Genomic DNA, 12,201 nt, shown 5'->3' on the forward strand with positions numbered 1-12,201 from the left:
TTCACCATCCCTTCCTCCCTTCATCCTCTTCCCTTTCATGCACACAGTAATTTTCTTTTCCTTCGCACATACGTCTATGGTTCAGTCATTCACCTCTCTCTCTCTCTCTCCCTCTCTCTCTCTCTCTCTCTCTCTCTCTCTCTCTCTCTCTCTCTCTCTCTGTATACCCATCCATCATCCTATGCCGCCCCATGAGGGGAGTAGGAGCCCAGGGCTAAGCACGTTGGTCCTGACATTTAAGATGGGAGTGACAAAGCCTCACGCATCCCTTTGTGGCATTATGTGAGCAATAAACCCCAACCACCCCTTGGATATAAATCTACATCGGCTCAATCCGATTGGAGCGCCTTAATTACCCATATATCTGTCTGTCTGCCTGTCTGTCTCAACTTCGCACATACGTATATGGTTCAGCCACTCTCTCTCTCTCTCTCTCTCTGATCTTTTTCTCTCATTTCTTCCTCCCTTCTGCTTCCTCCCCTTTCATACACACAGTAATTTTCTCTCCCTTTCATGCCTTTAAATCTATCATATTTTCTTCACATCTTCTATCTTGGTGCTAAGGAGGGGCGCCTTCATGTGATGGCACCCATATAACCGTTTGGTGGAACTGCCTATAGTCGCGATGCACCACTCTGAGATTGTCATTATCATACCCTGGCAACTTACCATTCAAAAGTGCATCCGGATTCGGTATCATAATATACACGAATCTTAGTATTATGCACGAATATATTATACACGAATGCTATTATACACGAACATATTATACACGAACTTATTATACACGAATCACTTGCGTCTCATATTATACACGAAATCAGACGCACTCTTGAATGGCAGGTTGCCAGGGCACGATAATAACAACCTCTCAGTTATTCCCACATTCTCACGCTGTCATTACGTGCCTCACTCTTGCTTTAATCTTTAACCTACTTCTCTCTCTCTCTCTCTCTCTCTCTCTCTCTCTCTCTCTCTCTCTCTCTCTCTCCAATACCCCCTCTTCCTAAATGATTTGTCATTCATCTTTAACACTTGGTATTTCTCTCTCATTTCGCTTCACAGAATAGCGCCTTCCTTTAAAACCCCGTAAGCTATCTTCTGCTTTGACTTCTTCTTCTTCTTCTCCTCTCTCTCTCTCTCTCTCTCTCTCTGTTTCTTTCCTCTGATCTTTTTCTCTTTATCCTTCCTCCATTCATCCTCCTTCCTTTCATGCACACAGTAATATTCTCTCCTTTTCTTGCCTTAAACCTTATCATATTATCTTCACATCCTCTATAGTGGTGCTAAAGAGGGACGCCTTCATGTGGTGGCACTGATATAACCAGTTGGTGGAGCTGCCTAGTTACGCAAGAATCCCTCAACACCTTCCCTGTCCCCCGAGAGGATGATGGTGGAATGTTGGATAGGGGCAACTTCAACCTGCAGTCCACTGGGTTCACGTTTTAGTGAACCTGGGTCTACAAGAACTACTACTGCTCTTTTCTTGCTACTACTACTACTACTACTACTACTACTACTACTGCTGCTGCTGCTGCTGCTGCTGCTGCTGCTACTACTACTACTACTACTACTACTCTCATACTACTACGAATGAGACTATTTTATTACTGCCACTACAAACACTTTTATTAATACTACTACTACTATTCTCTCTACTTTCATCTCTGTCTCCTCCCTTCTTTTCTCCCATCTTTCCTTCCTTCCTTCATTCATTCACCTTCATTTAAATACTTTTTCTCAGTTACTCCCACACTCTCACGCTGTAATTACGTTCCTCACTCTTCCGTTAATCTTTAACCTACTTTTCCTCTCTCTCTCTCTCTCTCTCTCTCTCTCTGACGCTTCCTCTCCCCAAATAATTTGTCATTCATTTTTAATACTCGGTAATTCTCTCTCATTTTGCTTTCCAGAATAGTGTCATTCTTTAAAACCCTGTAACCTATCTTCCGCTTTAATTTATTCTCTCTCTCTCTCTCTCTCTAGTATTTATAAAGCTTGCTAGTACAACATTGTTATTGCAGCATTGCTTTTATTTTTTACATTATTATTCTCCTATACATAATTCATTTTCTTTAAGCATTTTCTTTTTCCACTACAACATCGTCAAACTTTATTCCTGCCTCCTCAAGACAGTTGTAGTCGCCTTGGGAAAATCTTATGTCTTGAAGGAGCTCAGTTCGAAAAGTTTCTCCTCCGCTGAGTAAAATCGTCTGAGTTAAAGCAATAGTCATCATCGTACTGAAAGGGTTATTGAATTTTATTATTATTATTATTATTATTATTATTGAAACTCCTCATCCCTATGTAAAGTTTTCTTTTTTTTGTCAATATATTCTTATTATTTCCGTTTAGAGAGTGAATGGCCATTACTCAGAGGCAATTTGGCCAAAAGCCTTCAAGGTTTGTCAGGTTAACCACCCGGCTGGCGCCTTCTGGCCAAATATGATGGCAATCCATCAACCGGATCACCGGATATTATTCAAAATGCAGGTAATGGATTCCGAGACGCCGTCTCAGAAACCGCTTAAGCTAGCAATCTGAAATTTTACTGCAATATAGCCTTAGGGCGGTGGCGTTGCAGAGAGGATTATGGTTCCAATCGGCTCATTAATCTCTGAGACTGCCTGGGATAAAAGATTTGGACTTTTCCGGCTATTCCGGATGTTACCTAATAGGCTCAGGGCAAGGCAACGAAATTTTCCTTGGACAGTTTTACGGTGTTCTGGTTATTGTTATTATTTTTAATATTATTATTACTATTGTTATTGTTTATTTATTTACTCAGATTAAGACGTCTTTTCCAACCCATCCTGAATTAATAATCCCTCATGAGCTCAATAGCATAGCCTGGAGGAAGAATGAATGTCTGTCTATCTATCTATCTATCTATCTATCTGTGTATCTATCTGTCCATAGCCAGACCTTAATCTTGGAAGGGGTGGTCACAAACGAATCCCCTCCATGTCATTTTGTTCCCCGCTATCAGGCTGCCCTCTCTGCACTTCACACTCACCTCTCTCATATACCCCTCCACCCCATCCCTTCATCTCATCCTAGGCCTCCACTTTCCCATTAAGCTGCCCTATCACCAGTTCACATCCACCTCACTCCCATACCCCTCCACCCCATCCCTCCGTCTCTTCCTAGGTATCCTCCTCGCCCAGTCCACCTCCTCACTCACATACACTCTCCTCGTCAGTCTCTCATTCTATATTCCCTCAACATGGCCGAGCGTCTATATCTTCCGTGCTATATCCAGACGATTTTATTCAGCTCAGGGGAGACTTTGCGAGCTGGAGGGGTTAGATAAAGCCTTCATTAACCCCTTCACTACTAGGCGGGTTTCCTAAGATGAAGAAAATCGTCTGGGGTGACAAGAATTTAACAAGGAAAACATTAGCACAGTCACAATAATAGCAGTAACCCCAGGCTCATCTGAATGTGAACCCAGTGCACTGCAGGCTGAAATTGCCCCTGTTCTGCAGCCCCCAATCCTCCTTTCGGGGGCTGAGGGAAGGGGGGAGGGGGAATGTTTGTATAACCGGACAGTGGAGCCGCTCAAGCATACCGGTGCCACCACGTGAAGGCCTCTCCACCCCCTCATCAAAGGGAATAGGTTAAAGGGAGGCCTCTCGTATTAATTTGGTGATGTATTTTCATGTGTTTTTCTTTACTCATTTTTTTACTTCCAGATGATTTTGTCTTTTTTTTACTTTTTAACGACGCTGTGTATTTTATTTTTAGTTTGTTCTTCCAGACGATTTTTTCAGACGATTTCCTTTTTTATTTATTGATTTTCCCTCTGGATGATTTTGTTTATTTCTACCCAGACGGTTTTTTCATATGATTTTCTGAATTTTGATTATTAATTTGTCGCTTCCAGACCATATTTACATTGTTTCAACCACCAGACGATTTTTTCAGACGATTTTTTGTATTTTTATTTTTGTTTTGTTTTTCCAACCTCCAGACGATTTTCTCGATTTTCATTTTTTTTAAATTCATTTTTACTTCCAGACGGTCTTTTAAATTTTTTCTCCCTCCAGACGGTTTCTTATTTTTTTTTCTCCATCCAGACGATTTTTCAGACGATTTCCTGTATTTTTTTGTATAGTGGAAGAAAGATTGGGAAGATATGAGCTAGAGCAGATGGAAGGGGTGGAAGACGTATGTAAGATATTCACGGAAGAGATAGGCGCAGCGTGTGAGGCGGTTTGTGGAGTGAGGAGGAGATGCAAGGGTGTGCAAGGGACAGCATGGTGGAATGATGAGGTGAAACGAGCTGTGGAACAAAAGAAGGCATATAGTGAATGGTTAGCGAGTAGAGGTAGGGGAGAAGATGAGAGAGAAGAGAGAGGTATATGTGAGCAGGAGAAGGGAGGTTAAGAGATTGGTGAAGGAGAGTAAAAAGAAAGTGGATGAAGAGTTTGGGAGGAATCTGAGTGTGAAATGGAGGGAGAATAAGAAATTGTTTTGGAAGGAGGTAAAGAAAGTAAGGCAGTGTGAAAGGGGAAATAGTAGGGGAGTGAAAGATAGGAATAATAGATTGTTGGTGGAGAAGAGAGAGAAACTGAAGAGATGGAAGGAGCACTTTGAGGATTTGTTGAATGTGGAGAGTGAGAGCAGTGCGAGTATATGTGGTTGGGGAATGGCCGGGAGAAGAAGAGATGAGAGGAGGGAGGAAGAGATAAGTAGGGCGGAAGTAGTGGAAGCGATGAAGAATAGTAAGTTGGGAAAGGCCCCAGGAATTGATGGAGCGTGTGGTGAAATGCTTAGGTATGGGGGTGAGATTGTTGTGGAGTGGATATGGAAGTTGTGTAGATTGGCTTGGGAAGAGGGAAGGGTTCCAGAGGACTGGAAATCAGGTATAATTGTTCCTTTATACAAAGGAAAAGGAGAGAGAGAAGTATGTGGTAACCATAGGGGTATTTGCCTACTTAGTGTGACTGGTAAAATATATGGTAGAATACTCATTGATAGGGTTAGGCATATGACAGAGGAGCTAGTTGGAGAAGAACAAGGGGGATTTAGGAAGGGAAAAGGGTGTGTAGATCAGATATTTGTTCTAAGATGTTTAGTGGAGAAGTATCTAGAGAAGGGAAGGAAAGTGTATGCTGCCTTTATGGACTTGGAGAAAGCCTATGACAGAATAGATAGGCAAGGTATGTGGAAGGTATTAAGAATATATGGAGTGGAGGGGAAATTGTTGAGTGCTGTGAAGAGTATGTACGAGGGAGCTAGGGTTACGGTGCGAGTGGATGGTGAGCTGAGTGAGTTCTTTGATCTCAATGTGGGACTGAAACAGGGTTGTGTGACGTCTCCATGGCTGTTTAATATATACATGGATGGGGTTGTAAAGGAGGTGCAGGGTAGGACAGTGGATGTGGGGGTGGCTCTAATGAATGAGGGTGAGATTTGGAAGCTTCCGGTGTTGCTGTTTGCTGATGATACAGTACTGTTGAGTGAAGATGAATGTGAGTTGCAAGGTTTGGTGAATGAATTTGGGACAGTGTGTAGGAGGAGGAATCTGAAAGTTAATGTAAACAAAAGTAAAGTTATGGTGTTTGAGAGGAATGAAGTCACAGAGTATGCAGTGATGTTGGATGGTGAGGATATGGAGAATGTGAGTGCGTTCAAGTACTTGGGTAGTGTGATGAGTAAGGATGGAACTTTGGGGGATGAAGTGCGTGAAAGGGTACAGCAGGGAAGGAAGGTTGTTGGTACACTGAGAGCAGTGATGAGAAATAGGGAGGTGAGTATGGAAGTTAAGAAGTCACTGCATGATAGTCTTGTGATCCCTACCCTGACGTATGGAAGCAAGGCATGGACCTTGCAAGAGGGGAACAAGTCAAGAGTGAGAGCAGAGGAAATGAGTTACTTGAGAGGAGTATGTGGAGTGACGTGGAGGGACAGGTTGACGAATGAAGAAGTGAAAGAATGCTGTGGGGTGGATGTGGATGTGGTTGAGAAGATTAGGAGAAATACACTGAGATGGTTTGGACATGTGAAGAGAATGGAGAATGAAAGACTGACTAAGAGGGTATATGTAGGTGAGGTGGAGGGAGGGAGAGGGAGAGGTAGACCGAGGATGAGGTGGAGGGATGGAGTTGAGAGGTATATGAGGGAGGGGGGGGTGAGTTGGGGGGAGGGTAGTCAAATGGTGGGTGACAGAGCCACTTGGAGGCGTTTTGTCTGCGGCCACCCTTTGCGGGATTAGGGCGTCGGGCTATAGATAGATAGATAGATAGATAGACGTTGTTTCTCAAAAAATTTTTAGTATTTTATTTTTGTACTTCCAGACGATTTCTTTATTTTTCTACCTTCAGACGATTATTACTAATTACAGACGATTCTTCATTTTTTTTCTACGTCAGGGAATTGTTTAGTGCCTTCAGGGGAGACTTCAAGTAGCCTCTGAAGGGGCCAATAGGGGCTATATTACAGTCTCTCCCAAACTGAATAAAATCGTCTGGAGGTGGATAGAAGGAAGTCCAGAATACGTTACCAGACTGAAGGGGTGAGAGTGAGTGGGTAGCCTTCACACCCGCCATTCCTGCCCCCCCTCCCCCTCCCCCTTTCCCCACAGCATGTCACTCTCTCCCTCTCATGCATGAATCTTGGTTCTCCTTGCACCATTACCTGCGTTTACATACTCGTAACACTCTCTCTCTCTCTCTCTCTCTCTCTCTCTCTCTCTCTCTCTCTCTCTCTCTCTCTCTCTCTCTCGTCCATCTATCTATCAGTTTTTATCTATCTATCTCCCAATTCAATATTCAGGGACCGATTTTATGGTCTTTTTTTTTTTTTGCACGCACTTTTGTCTCAGTCTAACAATATATGTTAGTCTATCTGTTTGTCTATCTATATTTATCTATCTGTCTCCCAGTGTTTATATATATATATATACGTATATAGATATGTATATATATATATATATATATATATATATATATATATATATATATATATATATATGTGTGTGTGTATTTTTGTATGTCTGACTTTCCCTCTCTGTCCATTTATCTATCTATTTGTCCACCGACCTACCTATTTACCTGTCTATCACGATGTCTTACACTCTCCCATGTCATTTCTCAGTATCTTTCCTTCTCCTACACACACACACACACACACACACACACACACACACAGTCATTTTCTTTGCCTGTTTTTCTCCCTGTATCTGTCTGTCTATCTGTCTATCCGTCTATCTGCCTGTCTGTCTGTCTATCTGTCTATCCATCTATCTATCTTTCTGTCTGTATGTATCCATCGTTGTCTACCTGTCTATCCGCTCTCCTTTATCGCTGTCTCTCTCGCCTGTGACTGAAAATACTGACCATTAATAAGCTGCCAATTATGACCGACGAGTGTGTTATCATGACTTGTTCTCCTTTGCAGTCTGCTAATTAATGCTTGTAAATACCTCTTCCAGTTCGTTAATGAAGCCACCTGGTGAGCTAATTACGATAACTGTTGATAATTGGATGCAGTGAAGAAAACAGTCTAAGCAATATGTTTTTTAAGTCGCAAGGCAATACGAGGCAAGTGCACTAAATTGAAGTGTTGGAAAGAATCCGATTATGAGAAGTGTTAGTGTAACTGTGCGTCAGAACAGCTACAGTATTAATATGGTGATGCTCGCAAGACCTCAAAATTTGGTGACATGGTTAAGTGGTGAGGCAGTGAGGAGGAGTGCCAAAAAAGAAGCTCATGTCCCCGAGTTGTCATTCCGTTCCTGGGGTAGTGGACGAGAGCCAGGTATTCAGTGCCCCGTTTAGATGATGAATGCGGGGAGCGAGGAACGTTTACCAAATGATAACGTCCAGGGCCAAGGCGGTGAGGACGCGGGAGGAGTGCCACCACAAACGTACAATGGACATGGCCCTCAGACACAACAGCATCAGCAGTATGGGGAGGTCCTTACCTTTGTCAACTACTCTGAAATCTACGCCACATTCATAAGCTGCCTTGTCACTGAATCGGATGAGCTAAATGTGACCCTGGATGAAAACTTCTGGCTGTCGTTCATCTACCAGACGTTCCACGCCTCCAGCAACGCCTCCTTCACCAACGCTAGTGATGCTGGGTACTGGTGGACCGAGCATGGCCTTGATGGGGAGGCTCTCGTGGAGGATATTCTTCAGCGCTGCCTGGCCCTATCCTCCCTCTTGCTCACCCCTCGTCCCTACCTGCTGGTTTGGTGGCAGCAGTTTCTGTGGACGCTGGTATTCGGGACGATGATGGCCATGGCCGTGGGGGGAAACTTGCTCGTGATGTGGATAATCTGGGGTGAGTAATCTATGTTTCACTTCAGGTGATTGGATGTACAACTAGGTGTTTATTGTGGAGGAAAGAGATTAGCAAACCAAAAGAAAAGAAAGAAAGAACAAGAAAAATGGTCTTTGGGGAAATGATGGCAAGGTGGTAGAGGCAATAACTCGTCATTGGACCACTGGGGTGAGTACATGACATTGATGAATCTGAATGTGAATATCATGAATAGGTAGCTGCATTAGAAAGACGGATGTGTAGAGAAAAAATAGCAGTAATATAAATGGATAAGATAAAAGATACAAAAGAGGGATAAGAGAAACAGTAGTATGAATAAATTATAGTAATGAATGTGATAAATAATACTATGAAATGATAGGCGAGAGTTGTAATTTATTCTTGCAAAATGTAATAATTATATTCTTGCTAACAGTAATGGTTATGGCTTTATGAAGAATTGAACTGTCATAATCAGCATCTGGATAGACTTTTTATTGTGAATGAAGAGTGAAGAAAAGTTTTAACGGAGAAGGTGTGAGACACAGCCGTGATGAGGGGAAGATGAGATAACCGAGGGAAAGCGGACAATTAAGTGAGAGGGGAGAAGCGCTTGAGAGGAAATAATAGGGAAGGAAGACATTAGATGTGTTAATGTGCAAAACAGGGTGGGTGAGAGAAGTACTGGTACCGTAAAATGGGATAATTTTGACTAAGCTGGATAACTGGGATGTTTTTCATAATGTGTCTCTTCAGTAAAATTATGTGTTCGTTTATATGTTTACCATTTATTCACAGTGCAATGTTTTCTTGATTATATTTGATATATATCCTTATACTATATCTAATCAGAACGTCTCCAGAGTTGATATCCTGTACGCCAAAGTTGATTACAATGACCACACTTTACGACACTATAAATGAGAATATTATACAGAAGACAGCATGAAGGAGGTATTGCCTGTGGAAGAAATGCATTCATGTGGATAAAAATCGGTTGAATATATGATATGGATGAGGTTGAAGGTGGAGTTGATGATAAAATTAATCTTTTTGAGCTCAGTAACGTTTATTGTGGAAACAGACAATAGCATTAAAGGGCTGGATGATGTGGAAGACAGTACATTAATTATGTGGATCAGATGGAATGAGTACATAATGTGGATGAGGAAAAAAGTGGAGTTGATGAACAAGTGACAGAATTTTCAAGATTGTGATTAATATGCACATTGTTAAACATCTTGAATACAGTGACTTAATTAGTCACGGACAGTATGGTTTACGCCACGAAAGATCTACTGTTGATATACACAATCTGTTGACTCATACCATCCATCAGTCAATTGATCAACATGGAGAAACCCATACAATAGCCCTTGATATTTTTCTAAACCATTTGACAGTGTGGCACCGTGCCATGCTATCCAAACTCCTTTGCTATGGCCTATCATCTTTGTTCCACTGATTTCCTCATATCTCAGCAACAGAAAGATAAGAGTTAAAGCAGATGACGTATACTCCAATTTCCACTCGATAAGTACCGCCGTGCCACAAGGATCACTCCTGGCTCCAACCTTATTCCTAATTCATATTAATGATTTCTTATCTGTCACCAATGATCCCATTCTCACATGCAGATGACTCAACACTTCTCAGTTCATTCGCACTTAAACACTCATTCAAAAAATTTAATATCTCTAACTCACAACTCGCTAAACCGCTTCAAAGAAACTTGTATTATTATTGTATAGAATCCGTAACATCTTCACTGACGAGCAGTTAGCTATAACTTACAAGTCATGCGCACTCTCAGCTGGAATATTGCTCACCCTTGTGGAGTGGATGTAGAGAGGTTTCACTTAAACAACTGGACAAAATTCACAACAAAACTATAAGAATGATTAATAACCGTGCAATTACAGATGAACTACGTCCCCTACAAGTAAGAAGGAATGTTGCATCCCTTGCATTATTTTATAGATACTTTTATGGTAAATGCTCAGACGAAGTTGCATCCATTGAGCCACCTCTCCACGCTTTCCCCAGCGCTACACGGGCATCTGGTAGCGCTCATGACTGGAATGTCACACTGCCAAATTACAGAACTTCTGCCTATCAGAATTCTTTATTCCCCGAACTACTTCTCTTTGGAGCGCACTTTCCCAGAATAGTTTCCCCCAAACTTCAACACACAGCAGTTTAAGTCCAACTGTTACATATTTTTAATGAATGGAAGACATCTGTAAATCGGGTGTATGGATTTTTTTTATATATAATTTGTTTCTCTTTCCTTTGTTCATCGTGTGTAAAAAAAAATAATAATAATAAAATACGCTAAGGGAGGCATACCATAGGTGATATGAAGGGGTAGGATGGATATAATATGGATGGATGCGAATAAAACTAGTATGAACGGACATAATTAAGATGAGGATGAATGAGTAGATGTTAGTGTGGAATGCTAGATATCAGCACAGAGATGGCTAATGACTCATGCTGTTGAAGAGGAAGAGGGGAAGGAAAACCATGGAAATAAAAGACAAATGGTGACACGGAAAAAAAAGGGATAAGCATTAGTAAGGATGGATATGATAAATATTGCCGCAACATGGACAGATAAATATTGCCGCAACATGGATAGATATTGATATGGAAAGATAAATGCTAATGTGTCTCCCAGGTAATGATGGCCAGGTGTAGAAGAGGTAATACAATGGCCATGTGGATTTTCAGGGTGGAGTTCAACTGTTCAGGAGGTGGACGGAGGTGAAGGTGTTAATGAACAGAGGGAGGAATTTTAACCCATTCAGGTTGATGATGTATTATTTACTTTATTCTTGCTGCCACCAGACGATTTTATTCAGCTCAGGACAGACATCTAGGAGCGAGGGGGTTAATGAAGGCTATATCTAACCCTCCAGTTCGGAAAGTCTCCCTAAAGTAAAGTAATCTCGACTGGAAACAGAGAAAAAAAAGCATATTATCATTGGACTGAAAGGGTAAAGGTCGTCCACTTTTATGGAGAACTTGCATAATACTAGTAGGGATAAAGGGGAGAAACAGCAGGATAGGTTACAAATAGCATGGATGGAAAGAGTAAATTTTTGGGTGGATGGATAGGTGTTGTCTTGGTGGATATATGTCGACAAATAACAATCTCATTTATAAGACAATGAAGGCCGTGTCTCTGGGGCGAAACACGCCAGTCATATGGATTGTTATAGTGTATGGCGTGGTTGAGGGTGGAAGGTGAAGCTGAAAGGAAAGTACCTAATGGAAGGGATGAACGTGTATGGCTTGAAAGTACCAGTTTTTCCTTTATCCCTTCCATCTGATGACGACTTAAACACTTTGTCTTACATTATTTCTTAGCGATTTTATTCATCTATGCAAATACTCCTGGACCTGCGTAGATTAGATGTACAAAACATAGCTATATCCTTCCTTATCGTCGTTTGTACTCTACTCCGTTCACATTACTTTGTCCTAAAATTACCATCTCTCTGTCTTGAATCCTGGTCCGTAACAGGAGATTAAACTAGAATATGATGCTAATCACGAAGAAGTGTTACAGCCAGTATACAGAGGTACTATATTGTCTCTCAATTGCACTGAGCTACGTGGAATAAGCGTCAAAAGGATGAAAAAGAAAGTTAATGAAGACTTGGAGGCTGACCTAAGGTGAATCGGATAGTCTGAAGAGAGAGAGAGAGAGAGAGAGAGAGAGAGAGAGAGAGGGAGGGACACACAGACAGACAGACAGACAGAGACAGAGACAGAGAGACAGACAGATAGAGACAGAGACAGAGAGACAGACAGAATAAAACACACTCAAACGGATGGGAGACAGTCTGTCTATCTATTGCCAGACGCCTTAATCCCGTAAGGGGTGGCCACAAACAAATCGCCTCCATGTCGCCCTGTCCT

The 12,201-nt window shown here is 41.8% G+C and overlaps 1 protein-coding gene across 1 annotated transcript in view; it reads left to right on the forward strand.

Annotated features, from left to right (window-relative positions):
• The first annotated feature begins 7,787 nt into the window (after positions 1–7,787).
• The window catches only part of LOC145408102 (tachykinin-like peptides receptor 86C), a 187,203-nt gene continuing 182,789 nt past the window's right edge, over positions 7,788–12,201 (forward strand). The window contains exon 1 of the mRNA XM_080278910.1: positions 7,788–8,295. Within this exon, the coding sequence (XP_080135036.1) occupies positions 7,788–8,295 (508 nt within the window). The remainder of the gene's footprint in view (positions 8,296–12,201) is intronic.

The sequence above is a fragment of the Coenobita brevimanus genome, chromosome 75 (assembly GCF_032717465.1).
Source record: "Coenobita brevimanus isolate Jiangsu-jjx chromosome 75, ASM3271746v2, whole genome shotgun sequence".
NCBI classification, from domain to species: Eukaryota; Metazoa; Arthropoda; class Malacostraca; order Decapoda; family Coenobitidae; genus Coenobita; species Coenobita brevimanus.